This window comes from Trematomus bernacchii, unplaced genomic scaffold (genome assembly GCF_902827165.1).
Source record: "Trematomus bernacchii unplaced genomic scaffold, fTreBer1.1, whole genome shotgun sequence".
In the NCBI taxonomy this organism is placed as follows: Eukaryota; Metazoa; Chordata; class Actinopteri; order Perciformes; family Nototheniidae; genus Trematomus; species Trematomus bernacchii.
The window spans coordinates 3,259,247-3,276,621 of record NW_022987313.1 but is presented as its reverse complement, the minus strand read 5'-3'; the positions used below and the strand labels follow the sequence as shown (position 1 = coordinate 3,276,621).

General features: G+C 42.8%; 1 protein-coding gene across 1 annotated transcript in view; it reads left to right on the top strand.

Moving 5' to 3' along the window:
- Positions 1-17,375, top strand: part of pcnt (pericentrin) — a 37,758-nt gene that overhangs the window by 17,508 nt on the left and 2,875 nt on the right. Inside the window, 26 exon segments of the mRNA XM_034142254.1 lie at positions 97-249; positions 875-1,021; positions 3,086-3,246; positions 3,371-3,543; positions 3,735-3,916; positions 4,021-4,183; positions 5,382-5,654; positions 6,148-6,380; positions 6,601-6,708; positions 7,001-7,021; positions 7,342-7,578; positions 7,654-7,827; positions 8,427-8,579; positions 8,791-8,970; positions 9,075-10,094; positions 12,114-12,284; positions 12,439-12,628; positions 13,023-13,363; positions 13,680-13,782; positions 13,997-14,169; positions 14,258-14,533; positions 14,622-14,773; positions 15,132-15,261; positions 15,665-16,456; positions 16,585-16,770; positions 16,910-17,119. Of these exon segments, the coding sequence (XP_033998145.1) occupies positions 97-249; positions 875-1,021; positions 3,086-3,246; positions 3,371-3,543; positions 3,735-3,916; positions 4,021-4,183; positions 5,382-5,654; positions 6,148-6,380; positions 6,601-6,708; positions 7,001-7,021; positions 7,342-7,578; positions 7,654-7,827; positions 8,427-8,579; positions 8,791-8,970; positions 9,075-10,094; positions 12,114-12,284; positions 12,439-12,628; positions 13,023-13,363; positions 13,680-13,782; positions 13,997-14,169; positions 14,258-14,533; positions 14,622-14,773; positions 15,132-15,261; positions 15,665-16,456; positions 16,585-16,770; positions 16,910-17,119 (6,102 nt within the window).

Below are 17,375 nucleotides of genomic sequence, written 5' to 3'. Positions count from 1 at the left end.
TTGGGATTTCTTTCTGAGAAGCACTAAGAATCTGAACACTTGACCCCAACTGCATATTGTGGCATTAAACCAAAACATGATGTGTTTCTAATGTAGGAGTTGAGGGGGGTCTCTGCGCGGGAATTGGAGGCATGTTGCCGCGAGCTAGAAGAAGAATCGTCAAGGCAACGACAGCACTTCCTGGAAGAGGTGGAGCTTCTCAAAGTCCAATCAGAGGAGAGACTGCAGGACAGGATTAATCGGCTGAAGGTGAAAGATAAAATGCAAAACAATACGATGTTTTTATGTATCATGTTTTTGATATATATTTTTTTATATTTCACACCTTTTTGGAAACCATGTGGCCTGCATATATGATAATTAACCTTATGTAACAAAAATTGCATTCCTATTTTATTTCATATTATTTATTTGACTTTGAAACATGATGTAATACATCTGGATTATTGTGAGCTGTAGTGTGTGTGTGTGTGGGATCTTCCTGTTGGACTATGTCCCACTGGAGCTTTATTCAAACCCAGTTTCCACATAATCCCACCATCATCATACATGTAGAAGTGTTCTTGTCCGTCTGTCTCTCTGTTCTCTGAATCTGCGAGTGTGTTTGTGTTGCTGCCATCTGAACAGTGGCTAAATGGGATGGATCTAAGCTTTTTATCCTCTGATGCAGAAGGTTATAAGGCTGAAGGTATTTTTTTTTCCAGATATTTGGCATTTGACCATCTGATATGTGCAAGCCAGTAGTCCGCCATTAGTCAGTGAGACATGACCAGGGATCTCTTTAGCTGTGGAATAAATAAACCTCCACAATACTGCAGCTTTTTAGGATCTGCATATTTTAATTGATGTTCCAACATCACTGCTTTGTTTGAAGACGGAGTTTGAAGAGCAGAAGGAGGCGAGGCTTGAAGACCTGAAGAGGAGCTTCACTTCTGAACAGGAGGAGAAGGAGCGCAGCTACACTGACAAAATGAGCCAACTCACCATCCAACTGCAGCAGCTGGACACTGTGGTGGCCCAGGTAACACACACACACACACACACACACACACACACACACACACACACACACACACACACACACACACACACACACAGTAATTTGTTTTAACAGGTTTTACATGATGTTCTTTGTGTTAATTGAAAGCTTGATTTAGGGGACACCTACAGCTTCACTTTACTTGGGGCAAGACTCGACAGGCCTGTGTTGTTTCTGAGGTGTTGAGGCTCAAATTACGAATTCAATTAAATTAATAAGAATTGATATTGACTTGGAAACAAAAAATAGCAGCAGTATTCTCTTTTCACTCCTAATTCCACTACTATCTAAAGCATAGCATACAAAGGCCAGATTTTCCTAGCATGGGATTACATTTTGTTAAAGAGATTATCATTACAATGAATTATGACACTAATCCGGTGTGTGTGCGTGCGTGCTGTGTAGTCTTCTTTGGTTGAAGCACGCAGTAGCAAATCATTATTTTGTGTTTATACAATTAAACATTTCTTATTTTTTTTTCGTCTCAAATGTGGAGATTTGCTGCTTTCAATATTTTATGTAATAGTATTTATTTGTCATGGTTTTGGACTGTGGGCGGACAAATCAAGAAAATATTTGCTACGATTTTTATAGACTTAAAAATTGGTTAGAGACAATAATTAATGATCACATAAAAAACATTTGTTGCATCCTCTGAAGGTAATAATATGCTTTCACTTAGACTTTAGATAGAAGAGTTATGTGTGCACTCAAATTACATCCTGCATTAATACGTATTTAGGTCTCTTTTTCTTTTTCTTTACATATTTTTGTTCAATCTGACGATGCTGCTCAAAACTAATTGGAGTCAAGATTAATTGTGGTTGTTGTGGAGACTTGAAGCATGCCTAAAACGTTCAATTATTGTCATATATCCCCTGAGTTACTAATAAGTTTAGTAGCTGTACCTCCCAAAGCCTCAATTACTACTTCCAAAATCCCCTTTGGGACTAAATTATGAATTACTTCTTAAATAATTGTGTGGATTTATGCAGTCTCCTACCTTTTTTTTTCCTTCTACTTCTACAAATAAATCTATAATACATAAAAGTGGCTAATGTATGTTTACATTTGTTTCCATGGCACCTTCCTGGCTTGGCCCTGTGATGGTGAGATATTAAAACACACACTCAGCCCCCATGAGGTTAGCAAAGACTAGCAGATTGGGAGGGTCTTGTTGTCAGGGCAACAACATTGTTTTGTTGAGGCAGGTGGCTGCTTGAGACGTGTTTGATAGGAGAGAGCGGGAGGTAGAGGGGAAAAAGAGAAGGAAGACTTTGTGAAAGGAGGGACAATAAGGTGTCGAGGAAAGGAAGGTAAGAACATTTTACTTCAGAGGGGGAAGAAAACTCTGATAAACGCTCTTTTGTGGATGCTTTAAGCTGGTATTAAAGGAGGGTGACTGTGTTTTTTGTTCTATCGAGCAAATATTTAATCTTTTTTTGTTACTGATGCTGGTTGTTGTTTCTGGATGAAGTGGATTGGGTAATTTCAACCGGTAAAAAAACCCCTCAATCGAGCAGATTTATGTTAAAATCAATGTTTCTCTGAGGCTGGTCGGCAGTTTTCTCATCTTGTTTTCCTGATAACGTAAGAAACAAACGGACCCAGTCATTTAAACCAGTAAAAACAGTCAATACAGCAGTTTCACATTAGGAATCGGTGTTTCTCTCATGCAGTTTGGCTGCTGCTAACGTTTGCTCAACTGCTCAGACAAACCCAAAAATGTAGTTGTCCATTTTTTTAAGTTTAAAAAGAGTTAATTGTCATAATTCTGTTTGTAAAAAGGTCTCTTTAAAACTGGATAGGAAGTCCATTTATGACCGCTTCTGGCAGAAAACCACAATTCTGACAAATGCTCAAAGGGTATATGTAAATAAAACGGACCGTCACCATGATTAAAGGTTTGATAACTGTTGTACAAATTTGGGGTAATGCAAATGCACAACTCGACAAAATAAAAAACATTAGTCAAGTCATTTTTGAACATGTTTATATTTCTGAGGTCTACCTATCATCATAGCACTCTCTGTGTCTGTTTTCCAGCTGCGAGCCGAGGTTGGCTGTCTGCAGGGAGAGTTGGAGGGGAAACGTTCAGAGATGGAAACTTTGGACACTCTCCTCCAACGAAGGCAGCGAGAGACTCAGGAGGGAGGCAACCTGCTCAAGATGCTCACTGACGATCTGCAGGCTGGAAAAGAGGAGAGGTAACCAATCACCAGCCATCAGTTAATATTACCTGGTGTTTTTCAGTTAAATGTTTAACTTGAATTCAATTGTGAAAATACTTTCCTTGACAAATTTCTGTCTTGCTCACTTGTTTTCCTCCAGACGTAAACTGAGCCAGGCTAACGAAAAGATAAAGAAGGTGCTGATTGAGATGATTCGCAGCACCATTGCAACAGAAGACATGATTGGACAGAAGATCAATGCCAGAGCCAAAACATCAGAGCATGGGTCCCATCAGAGGAGCTCAACAGGCAACGAAGATGCACAAGAATCAGGTCTGTTGGTTTCTCATTCATTCTGAAGTTGCAGGTTCGTTATGCTCTGACGATGCAGCGAACAGTTGTTCTTTTGGCTCAGTCTGAAAAACTATGTAAAACCATACATAGACCAGAGACAAAAAGGCCTACTTCATTTGTACTTGTTAAATGAAGGCAAACCATTTCATTCTAACTTATTATTTTTATAGGTATCTCGGTTGCAGACATGTCTTCACAGGACATGGAGCTGACCCACCTGCTCTGTGAGAGCCTGCTGGTTTCAGATACTCAGATCAACCCTGGGGGAGAGGAGGCCGCTCTGAACGCCTGCAGCAGACTGCGTCACACTGTGGACACGCTACTGGATCTGCTCAACCACGCCAACAAACAGGTACAGGATGCGTAAACCAACTGATATCTCAGCAATCTACATAACATTTGTCTTTATTCTCCATTTAACCCTTTAATAACCATGGGTTTCTCACTCTTCTGTAGTTGGAGCAGACTCATGGTTTCCACCACTCTCTGGAGGAGAAGTTCTCTCAAGGTAGAGAAGACTCCGCTCAACTCCTCGTGCAGCACAATATTCTTCTGGAGCAGCTGGATCAGGAGGCGAAGCTGAAGAGTGAACTCCAGCTGGAGTACCACAAGGCAGAGGGTGAGCACCAAATCCTCATTGGCTCTGATTCACTTCACTTCTGGCAGTAGAAGTTAATCCACTGACTGTTGCCACGCCCTGCTACTCTGTAGGGTCGGGAGGGTAACCCTAAAAAAGTGTTTCAAATACTTATAATTACATTACATTTAGCTGACGCTTTTATCCAAAGCGACTTACAATAAGTGCATTCGACCAAGAAGATACAAACGTGAAGAAAACAGAATCATATAAGTACATCAGGTTTCATAGAGCCAAAACATTTCAAGTGCTACTCAACTGGCTTTAGATAAGCCAGTCCTTTGTTAGTATATAAGTGCTTTGTTACTCGAAGTGGAGTTGAAAGAGATGAGTTTTCAGTCTGCGCCGGAAGATGTGTAGGCTTTCTGCTGTCCTGATGTCAATGGGGAGCTCATTCCACCATTTTGGAGCCAGGATAGCAAACCGACGTGTTTTTGCTGATGGTAACTTATAACTTGTTAAAAATGTACTCGGTAATCTAATCCACGTATCACATAATTACAGTTCTGTAACTTGATTACTTCTAGTTACTTTTGAATGACCTTTTTTACCAACTAGAAGCAACACATCTTACCATTATTTTTTTATTTTGAATGTAATGATGTTATGATTTCCAGAGGTGAACATGCTGTCATCATCCAACTTGAAATATTTGGCACAGATTTTAACTTCAGCAGCAGAAGAATACTAAAATTAAATTACCCAATATCCTATATTAAGAATGATGGTCCAGAAAGTGGTAGGGGATCTTATGAAAACGCTCTTTTCTGGCTGGGATGTCTCCACAAAAATAATAATCTTGGAAAACTGGATCCTGTTTTGCACTGTGATGTGTTTCCCCTGTTCTGTTTTATATACAAAAAAACAAGGGAACATTTCAGACCAGTGAAATCATTAGACCACGAGTGCGTATGTGTAAAGCATCATTCTTTATTTTAAAATGTTTTTTTAATTATCAACCTGCAATGAATCTCCCTTTTTACCTCATTTATCTGCAACCTGATTAAGTCTTTCTTTCTGAACTGCACCAAATACAGTAATTTATTTTTCTATCCTAATTATGCAACGCTCTTCCATGTATTCCGTTACTCCCCATGCCCGCTCTTATTTTTCCGCCCATGCTCTAATGTCACCACTTGCACAGAAGCTTACGTAACGATATGGCGTCGCATGTGTTCAGGGTTATTGGAGGGCTATGTGGCTGAGAAAGCATTGCTGGAGGAGTCTCTGCAGCAGAAGGAGGTGCAAGAGGAGAGACTGGTGGAGGAGCTGGAGGACCTGAAGGTGAAGCTGCACCAGATGCAGGGCCTCACCGCGGAGCTGCACCAGATGCAGGGCCTCACCGCGGAGCTGGACGGACTCCGACAGAAGCACCAGGAGCTCAGCGAGGAGCACTCGCTCCTCCTGCGCCAGAAGGAGCATCTCTCCGCCGGACTGGGGGAGAGGGAGAAAGGTGAGCGGAGTCGACGCACAATCATATGTCAGTCTGCATAGAATGTTACATGACCCCTTTAGTGAGCTTGACCACACACTTATAATAATGTCTGTGCTCAGATGTGTCTTCTCTCCGTAGGCCATTGGCTCAATTTAGATCCTGACGCAGGTTTGTGGGTCAGAGTGGTGTGTGTGTGTGTGTGTGTGTGTGAGCTGAGGGGGTTGGGATGAATATGCAGTATGTTTGCAGTGCTGTGTGAGGTTGCGGTTTGCAACACTGCCATTGCCAGTAGCTAGTAGCAAAGGTTTTTGAGTGCAGTGTTTATTTTACCTCTTCAACCAGGTTTTTAGCTGGTCAAAGCAAATGCATTCAGTGCCTTTCCATGAGGAACTGCACAGTAATACTTGTATTTATTTAACTCCTAATGTCTTGCAAGCTTTTTTTAAACCCCCCTCTGTGTATGTATTGGCATTCAAACAATCCCTCTAACCTTCCTCTTTATTCTTTCAAGCTCTACTTGCAGAGACGGAGCGTTTGACCCAGGATCGGCTGGACTTGCAGCGGCAGGCCGAGAAAGACCACAAATCTCTGTCGCTGCGCCTCAGGGCCCTGGAGAGGGATCTGGAGGAGAAGGAAACGCAGGACCTGGAGACAGAGCAGCACCACAAGACCCACACCGAGGACCTCAACCAGCGCGTCCAGGCTCTGGAGAAACAACTGAAACACGACAGGCAGTTCATTGAGGTTCGATTTTACAATGGAATATATTTGTAGCCCCCTTTTTTTTTAATGTACAGTGAAGTGTTATTCTTCATAAATCTGCTCCTTCGTTTTCTCTTTAATTTGCAGCCCCATATTGCATTCTCGCTTCACTTTCTTTTTAGTGTTATTTGAGAGGCAATTTCTCATGTTGCTGTTTAATGTAGCGGACAGTCTTTCACATCGTTTCTTCCTGTGCATATAGGAGCAGGCTGTGGAGCGTGAACACGAGAGAGACGAGTTCCAGCAGGAGATCCGAAGCCTGGAGGCCCAGCTCAGACAGACCGCCAGCGTGGATAATAAGGGACACAGGGTGAGGCCCATTGTAGCAAGTATATAACATGACCACCAAAAAAAAAAAAAGGTCGTTTCTGCAGGATAATATAATTTAAAATCCTTCTGTTTCTAAGAGAATGCATTTGAAGTGTGTTTTTGCTGTGTTTTTTTAATACTAATACTGCTGATGCGTTGGTTATAGGATTACAAACCTTTAAACTGAAATGTAGTGGTGTTTTAGAGAGGTTGAAGTGATGAATGCATTGTTTGTTTGCAACGAGCCTGACTTTTGCCATGTGTTTATCCCTGTGCTGAACGGATTGCTGTAGTTTCAGGACTTGGTTCTGCAGGTATGAAATCTAACCGTAGCATACTCCTCTTAGCTCCTCTAGTGCATGGTGTGTATCGTCCTACATTATTTCTGTGCAATCATCCATAGATTAATTCTTTCTTATCATACTTTCATCTGCATTTCCTCAATCTGTTTTGCACTTCATTTGTCTTTCACTTCCATGCCACTGCTATCTGGAATGGCCTAATTTCAATGTTGGATGCCCGTCGTTGCATATCCGGAATGAATGGCTTATACATCTGCAAATCCTGTTGTTTCTTACTTTTCTTAAACCCCAGAAACATGTCCTACATAATGTGGTCCTCCATGTCTCTGCAGGTGGAGAGTCTACAAGCTATCATCAAAGACAAGACAGAGGACCATGACTCATTGATCGCAGCCAATCAGCAGGCCCAGCGGGATCTCGCAGAGCGCAACGAGGAGATAGACAAGCTAGCCGGGCGAATCAGAGAGCTGGAGCAAGCCCTGCTCAACAACGCCGAGGGTACACGATCTATCAGTCAACTGGAACAAGAGCTCCACAGATCGAAGCTGAGAGAACAGGAGCTCTCGCAGGTAAGACAATTGAACACCTAAAACTTCATACCACATGAGTGTTTCTTTTCTCACAAATGTTCTCACTTTTGACAGGATAAGCAGGCACTGGAGCAGCAGCAGCTGTCCAACAGGCTACAAATCTCGGCCCTGCAGTCTAAAGTGGATGAGACGAGACACTGTTACCATGACAACCAGCGTGAACCCACCCAGGAGCTTAGCGACGCGCTGGACCTCGCTCAGCAGAGCCTACGGAGCAAAGAGCAAGAGGTCTGTAAGACTTTTACCCAAAGCTGGTGTTTGGTAGTTAAAATGATTTGGGCTAATGAGTAGTAGCTGTTGATTACAATTAGGTTCAGTGCCACCTTTTGGTACAAACGGGTATGGATGCAGCCTTGATCCGTCTTTGAGTATATGCAGCTCAATATTTCTAACCCACTGCTGAAAACTATTTGCAGTTAACTTAAAGAGCAACTTGCAGGTTGTTTTTTTTACTACATTTATGCTTAACCTTGCCTGAAAATGACAATTTAAAAAAAAAAGTGAATGCAGGATTTCATATGTTTTACGAGACATAAGGGCAGAAATTAACGTCATACGTCAAACGCGTCACATAGGGGAGCAACATTCTCAGACTCCTTCTCTGCCCAACTCGCGGTAGTAGTTAGTTTGAGCGGTTGTGATTTAGTGAGCTGGTATCTAGTGTATATACATTATTTTCCTACACATTTATTCACTGGGGTCTCTAACCTGCAAGTTGCTCTTTAAATATTATGTCTTAAAAATAAGTCTTTATGAGCAGTGCATTGTTAATTGTTTTGTAATCCTAAAATATGTCTTTCACTAATAAGTAATGTTATGTGTTTTAGGTTGAGGCCATGGTTGGCCAACTGGAGACTCTGCAGAGTGAATTGGGCCTCAAAGAGGTTGAACTAAAACACCTCGCTCTACAGCTGGAGCAACTGACCAATCAGAATGCAGATCATGTTAACGAGCTCCAAGAACAGATTGATGCCCTAAAGGTAAGTGCTTTTTGGTATTCTATCAAATTGGCTAAATTTAAGGCCTGGAATAGTCATGGAAATTCAAAATGCTAATTCCAGGCCCTGGAAAAGTTATGGAAAACAATATTTTTCCCAAAGTCTCTAACCCTGTATAAGAAAGAGACTCGAGAAATGACAACCCAAAACGTATAACCTATAACTAAACTGGTATTTACAACTTTGCTTGCAGGAAAATGTTTCTGCTCTCACCATACTCAATGAGGAGAGAGAGGAGCAGAGCGAAGCTGAGGAACCAGAGGAGGAGAATTTCCCCTCAGCATTACTCGAGGAGAAAAATCAGGAGATCGACCACCTCAACGCTGAGATCCAAAGACTGGAACAGGAGTTGGACAATACCGGGGACAACAAGGTCAGAATACATTCACACAGAATACTTAAAGACAGCATGGCAGCTCCCCTAGTTGATGAGAAGAATGCACTTGTCTGATGAATTGTTCTTTTTCTGACACAAAGGCTTTGGAGGCTGAGCTGGAGGATCTGTGCTCACAGGTGGAACACCTTCAGTCTGAGGTCATGAGAGTGCGTCAGGACAAACAGGAAGAAGTGGAGCGCCTTCATGAGGTCATCAGCACTCTGCAGGCAGAACTCGCCACATTAGGCCCGAACCTGCATGAAGTGAGTGATTCTCAGGATGGTGACAGCATCAATCCCTCACCGGCTCCCAGCCCCGAACCTGACAACTACACCATCCGAGAACAGGCGAGGAGGGGGGGGGCGAACAGCCTGAAGCAGGAGCTCAGCCTGAGTCACTCTGCCTCCTCTCGTTCCCTGCGATCGCGCTTCAAGACCCTGCAGAGTCAGCTGGAGACGGCGGCGGCAGAGAAAGAGGGACTGGAGAGATTACTGCTCACTCAGGAGGAAGAGTACAGAGGACACGGGGAGGAGTTCGGAAAGAGGCTGACGGCAGAGAGGGAGAAGGCCGATAAACTCCAAAGTGTCCTCACCCTCAAAGAAGCTGAGCTGGATGAAGTCAAAGCCCAGAAAGAAGGGGAGGCAGAGGAGAGGAAACTATCTGAAGAGGTAAATGACAAAGTTCAGAACCAAGAGATGAGCACCCTGCATGACAAGAACCTCCATCTCAACTCTCTGATTGCTGAACTCCAAAAGAAAGAACAGGAGAGGGTGACCGAGATCGACACTCTAAAAACAAAGGAGCAGGAGATGAAAATGGAAACGGAAGTCCTCCGAGAAACCAGCCTCACTCTCGAGAGACAAGTCCAGGAGATGAGAGCCGAGCTAGTTGACATGGAGGAACTGGTTGATGAGGAACGGATAAAGATTAAAACCCTTAAGACTGTGAAGGGAGAGCTGTCTGCTGAGCGGGAGACACTGAGGAGGAGGGAGGGGAAACTGCAGGAGGAAATAGAAAATCTCAGACAGGAAGCGACTTCCATGAGAGCCTGTATCCAGGAGCTGACCGTCCAGCTCAATGAGAGGGAAACCAGTCAGGAAGAGGCTCAGAAGGAGGTGCTGGTGAGTGTCAGATACAAGTTCAACTGGGATGTTCTTGGTGTTAAATGCATTGAGGCAAATCTAAACTAAGATGAATGGTAACGTGATGCATCCTCCTTGTGACTTGCATAGCTTCTTTTTTTGGTAAACATGTTTTGATTTACTTTATATTTTACATGTATTGCCTTATGCATATATAAAACACCTCTTCCTAATTACAAAATATGACATTATACTAAACATATTGATGATAATAATTCTAAAAACAAAATCCATTAAAATAAAGTTAATAACCTCAAAGGATTAGAGGTCAAATGTGACATAAAAATGTAAAGCAATAAAACATTCAAATCTCAACTTTGGTCTAAGAGAGGGAACATTTACAGACGGAGCTTTTTGAACATTTGTGACCCGCTCTATCGAAATCAGTCGGAAGTCGCAACGGCTCATTTAAAAATAAACGTGGATTTGTGTAAAAAACTAGTTTCAGGGTTCGGGTGTTTTGTTTGATTTTCAATAAACAAAGTCTTGGCTTTCAGAATATGAAACTTTTATTGCCAAAATATCACGATTAATAAATTTGTGAAGCTTGTAAAGGGAAGATGACAGGCACCCCTCACTCGCACTCTGCTGTTCCGCGGCGCTGCTCCCCCTCCCTCCGGCTGAAATTATGAATGTAAGGCGTATAGTAATCATAGATAACACGGCAGGGTCCGTTACAGTTTGTTTTCATCTGATTTCAAATAAACAAAGTTTTGGCTTTCAGAATATTAAACTCGTTTCGGCAAATTCAGATGATAAATACAACTTTGAAGCTTGTAACGGCATATTTACAAGCGGAGAACGGAGTAACTTGACGTCACAGCAGGCATAACAACAGCCGGTGTTTCTCGTGACTGTTTTCCCCGCGAAACAAACACAATACACACAAATGCAAAAATACACAAACACACACACACTCGCGAGCTTCCCCCAGACCAGTAATCCAAACGAAAATATTTTCCCTCCGTACTACTGTGATCATTTGCTCCGCTAATAATCAATCAGATCGATGGATTCCAGAGAAGAGGAAACTTTGAAGGCCTTTTTCTCAAAATGATGACTCGGTGATAGTCATTATATAATGTGACATATTTTGCTTAATATTTGGAGTACAACAACAATCCCGATATCTCTAGAAAGCTAGGAATCTCCTCTTTCCAACAGTGTATACAACTCGAAATGTGTCTTCGGGTCAATGCGACTGATTTCGATAGAGCAGGTCACATATAGTCTATAAATAACCAGATCTATAATCACCAATCAACCAGAACAAGTATTTTCCTCCAGCCTGTGCTCCATGTTTGAACAGCGTATTTTTTTTTAAATCAGCAAAGTCATTCACTTAACTTAAGTCCAGAAAGCAAATATCTTGCTGCCGTTCTTAATGCTAGCACACAGCTGTGCTAGCATCTGCAGGCGAGACCACATCTGGTTGTATTTAACTGCCGTAACACGTCACATCACAGCGTCGCTGCTCAGACTGCAGACTCTTACAAACACGGAGGAAGTGACAGTAAATTGAGGAAGTAGAAGGGGAAATATTTACTAGCTGTTTTTTAAAGCTCTGATGCACTTTATTTTGTATTTCTTTACGTTCTGACTTTGCAGGATTTGGTAAGGAGAAGTTGTGGTCAATTTTAAAAGAATGCATGGAGGCGGCATTGCGTTTGTTGGGCTGCTGCATGTCTTTGTAGTCTGATTTCTGAGTTTCTTTGCGTTTGTACTTTGAAGCAAATGTATTGTTATAGTGTGCTAAAGGGGTATCTAGCAGTAGATATAAAAGAAAGAACCAGATGTAAAACACAGCACGGACATGTGGTAATCGTTAAAAAGCTCTTTACATTACATTGCAGGTTATCGGTTGTTGCTCTTATGTAAACAGTAGTTCTTCCAGGAAAAGCCAGTTCAAAGATGGCATGTAGCTGCAGTGTTTTTATAAATAAGAGTCTCTGAAAGGCATTATGTTGCTGCTAATAACAATGTTTATCTTTGTCTCAGACCCATGCTGAGGTGACCCTGGCTAAAGCAGACGCTGCTTTGAGACAGAGGGAGGCTGAGCTCGCCGGACTGAGGGCGGAGCATCAGGCTCTGAGGGCGGAGCTTACTGCGTTGAAACAGGGTCTGAGTATCAGCACAGAGAGGGCGGAGAAACTACATGAGGAAGGACAGGTGGGAATATTTGACATTTTAGTACAAAATATAAGCTTTAAGCATGATTTAATGTCTTATTTCTGTCTGGATCTACTCCAAGTACGCAGCAATTGCTTGAGTATAATAAGCTGTATTGACGGCTGTATTTTAATGTACCTTATTTCTGTGTCAGACTAAAGACCGTGCCCTACTTAACCTTGAGACTGATAACCAGCGGCTGAAGGGGCAGCTTCGGGCTCTTCAGGAAGACCTGGCTGTTCAGGAAGAGGAACTGGCCTATCAGCAAAGGGAACTACAGCAACTCAGACAACACTTTGACCAGCAGGACACACTCCCTCACCAACGAGGACACACACAGAAGGGTGAGTAATGAATGATGATGACACATTTTTCATGGCACATAAACACCAATGGCGGAAGTTTATTATGTTTATTTGAGCTTGATCGTAGTTTTATTGCACTATGAATGTAAATATGTTTCACTTTTACTGAATTAAAGGATGGAAATCAATAACTAACATTGCGTGATCTTAGAATTTAAAGAAGAGTTTACTTTTTGAGTTGTCAAATTGGTTAGAAATTGAATCGCACACTAGTTTTGATGTAACTTCCACTCACTAATCAAGCAAAAATTGCCAAATATGTATTTTCCAGCATCTCGAATGTAAAAATATATTGCTTTTTTTTTCTCTGTCTTATTAAATATCAACCTGATTAATGTTATATTGATTGTCTTTATTTTCTTCCTTTTGTTAGATATTTCTCACAGAGCCTTTGAAGACATTGTGAGCGTCTCTCGTGATGAAGTCTCTCTGAGCTCTCCGGAGGTTTTAAGGAGACTCGAATGCTCCGAAGACAGAATTCCAGAGCGTTTCCGCGCCTCTGCTATCGGCTCCCGTCTGTCTGAGTTCAGCGCTCTGAACAGCACCGGCCTGGACCTCCACCACGTCAAGACCTCTCCCAGAGTGGTGATGGAGTCTCCCCGCTCCAGGACCATCACACCGGAGCCGGCCACGCAGAGTTCCCGCTCTCCAATCTCCGGCTCCGTGTCCGTGTCTGACAACTTCTCCATGCTCGACTCCCTGGACACTGACAAAGTTTGTGATCTTACTCTTACGTACAAAGATTCAAAGGTTTAATTGTCATATGTACAAAGCTACAGTGTAGAAATGGCAATGAAATTATTCTGACCTGAGCTCCTCCAACAATGCAACATATATAATAAAATACAAAATAAAAAGTAGTGCAAAAAGTCTATATACATGTCAACAGAATATACGATATGTACAAGAACAGAATAGATACATGCCACCATTTGGGGGCATTTAAGTCTTTTATTGGTTCAGATGTTTTTAGGTATTTGTTTGATTTTGTTTTGAAAAAATATATTTTTTGTAATTCTTATTATCTTAGGTGCGCGAGTTGGAAGATCTTGACATGACAACACCATCATCTCCTCTTGGTTCCACTTCCTCTTTGTCGGCACCAGAATGGGCCAGTGATGGATATGGTAGCAGTGAGTATTTCTAATTTTTTGACATTGTAATTGGATAAAAATGCAGCTTAATGGCGCAAAATAATGTTTTATATCAGGCTTCAAATAATACTTGTTAGTTGCATCAAGTATTATTTTTATATTTTGGTCTTTCTTCGGCGTTTGTAGATATTACATTTTTTTTTAGCATGTCCGAGATTTATCAGCTACACTCTTCCTTTCTCCTGTGCTCCAGATGTGAGTTCAGAGTTGGGTGCGAGGCTGAAGGTGGAGCTGGAGCAGACTGAGAGGCTTGATGCTCAGTTTCTTGAGTATCTCCGCTGCAGAGGAATGAACCCCACAGTAAACGCAGATAGTGCTGCAGGCAGTATGAGCTACAGCGATGAGCTGTTGTCACCTGAGCTGCAGGTAGGATTTAAATACACTTTTCAGTGACTATGCATTTGACAGTGTGGTGGTAAGATTTCACTCAGTTTCTTTTTCCAACTTCCTACAGTGTCTGCTGAAAAAGGTGTATCAAGAAAGCTGCAGGATTCTCACTTTGTCCAAGCGTCGTGCCACTTCCTCAACATATCCTCACGTCTCGGACTTAAGAGCCTTTGCATTGAGTCACACAGAGCATCATTCTGAAGGTGGCTCCATTGTACTGGACCGGCGGGACAATCCGTCCTCCATCCCCCCCATGGGCTGGCAGCAGGAGAAGAGGGCGCTGCAGGAGACCGTGGTCGCTCTCAGAGAGCTGCTCTGTCGTATGGCACAGAGACCCACACAAGTGAGTTTCTGTTGTTTTAAAGTGATGTCTTGAAATCAAATGCAGATACATGGTATTGGTGCTGATCATGTTCTTCTTCCTCCTTCAGACTGACCACAGAATCGAAGGTGACTGGCACGGAGATCGGGTTGATGGACAGGTTGAATCCCAACTGAGGGCCGAGTTGGAGGAGAGTCAGAAACAACTGAAGTGTGCTCATGACACTCAGCAAGAGCAAAAGAACAAAATACAGTCAGTCAGGTATATTTAAAATGTTTCTCCACAAGTAAACCTATCCTACACATAACAGAATACTCTATGTATTGTCAATCATAATGTGTGAATTCAGCAATTTGTCACAAGCGGGACGCAACCAACTAGTGTTTATTTGATCTCGGAAACTGAGATTAAATAACTTCAAATTGATTTTATCCAAATAAATATTTTAAACCAGTGAGTGCGGGGCAAGATTTAACCGGCTTACCTCCCTTATTTTAGAAATCAACATGCGTGTTAGTATAAACTTTCACTTGTTTCATCATGTTTCTGTCACACTTGGATGTTATATTACAAAAGGTGGTGAAAAGTAAGGTTTGAATTGTGCTTTTTGTCTCTTCAGGGTGGCTGTAGCAGAGGGTGAGGAAGCCTTGAGAAGGGAGCAGGTCAGAGTCCAGGAGCTTCAACAACAGCTGGAGCAGGAGCGAGCTCTGAGTCAGCGCAAGGACAGAGAGAAGGAGGAAAGGAGAGAGGTGAGACGAGGACTAAAAACATGCCTACTTAATATAACATGTACCAATGATACAGATTTTCTAACTAAGAACATCATGTCTTGTGAGTGTCTGTCTATAATTGTTATAATTTATATATTATATTTTCATGCTGTTATTTCCAGTTGTTTCTTTTTTGCCATGTTCTTGGTAGGTTACCATTTAAGAAAACTCAACAATGATGATGATGATTTTCTGGATGCTGCGATCATTTTAATGTGGAAATATTGTTGGTAGGGTTTAGCTTTATTAATGGCAGTGTATAAACTATAAAATATGTTCTTTATGCTTTTACTGAGTTCAAAAGATCAAACAAAGTGAAGAATGCAGAGTGCTCTTCAACTTTTTTAAACTCTGACGGATGACCCCCCTCTTTCCTCTGCAGGCTCTGCATGTATCCTCTGAGCAGCAGAGGTCAGAGGTCATGGCTCTAAAGGGTCTGGTGGAGCAGGAGAGAGTGGCCTGCAGCAACCTGAGACGGGAGCTCCAGATTGAACAGTCCCGCAGTGAGCTGCTGGAGAAACGCCTTGACGACACTCAGAAGGAGCTAGGAGACGAACGGCAACTCTCTGCTAACCAGAAAGAGCTCAAACTGCAAGACAAGACTCGTCTGGAGCGTCTTCTGACCGAAGCAGAGTCTCGCCTCGCAGAAATCCACTCCAAGCTCGCAGAAGCTCACAGGAAGGTGGACGAAGAGAGAGAACGTTACTCCAGGCAGGTGGATGAGCTCAGCCGGAGACACGAGGCCGATTCCACCAGAGACAGGAAGTTCATCTCCGACATGCGCGCCCAGCTGGAGCAGGAGCGAAGGCAGGGGGAGGAGCTTGCAGCTGTGATGAACAAACTGAGGGCTGAGCTTCTGCAGAGCAGGAGGCAATGGGAAGAGGAGGACAGAGCGAGGAGGGCGGAGCTGCAGAGGGAGAAGGAGGCCGCCATCCGACAACGTGTAGCTGTGGAGACTCTAAAGGAGCAGAAACAGGAAACCTGCTGTGCTTTAGAGATGGAGCGAGAGCGCAACACACAGCAAGGGGTGGAACTGACCGAGCTGAAGGAGAAACTGCACCTGATAAAGGACAAAGAGAGGGAGAGGGAGGAGCAGTGGGAGAGAGAGAGGAAGAAGGGAAGGCAGGAGCAGATGGAGAGGGAGAGACGACAAGAGAGGACCAATGACAAACTGGTAAAATATAATAAGCTTCTTAACTATACTCACCACTTTGACAAATGTAATTCTACTTTTTAGATGCGTTTAAGATCATTTTTGTTCCTCACACACATGCTCCTTTTTATAAACATTTCTTACTTTAGTGTGAGCTGGAGATGTTGAGGCAACAGGACCAGCAGCGCATGCAGGAGCTGCAGCACACTCTGGTAGAGCTGGAAAGAGAGGAGAAAGAAATGTCTACTCAGAGGCTGAGGCAGCATAACATGGCTGCATCTTCACAGCATCTCCAGAGTGACTTCCAGACAGGCATCGCACAACACAACCAGCAGGTACACACGTGGTTATTACTGCAGTGGAACCAGCCACAGACCCCTCTACTATATCATTTTTAGATGCTAGTCATGCTAGTAATATATAGGAATACACTCACTGGACTGTTGTGAAATGAATGTACCGTCCACTCCCTAGATGCCGTCGTCACAGAATCTGCTGGAAAGGGTGATGAAGGAGAACTCGGAGCTGACGCAGCGTGTGACATCGCTCAGCCAGGAGAAAGCCACCCTCAAACACAGACTCACCTTCCTGGAGCGAGAGCTGCGGCTCACGGAGAACGAGCTGGCCAAGGTCACCACGGAAACTGAAAACAGACCCATCAACGATGTGATCAGCAACGCCAAGGTACAAATCTGTTCTTGGACAGCTGATGAAAGATTTATCACTGCGTTGATGGTGCAGCAAGAGGGGGCCCACTTAAGTAAATCAAAACATTTAATATATGTTGGCTTAACAATTAGTTGCAGAGAAAGATATTTGCCATTTATATTTGTCTATTAAGTGCTTTTTTTTAAAAGCACAAATGCTACAATATGCTCCTGTTGTGTTTTCTTGCTTTTCTCCGTTTTATTTAAATTAAACTAAATATTTTGGGGACTGG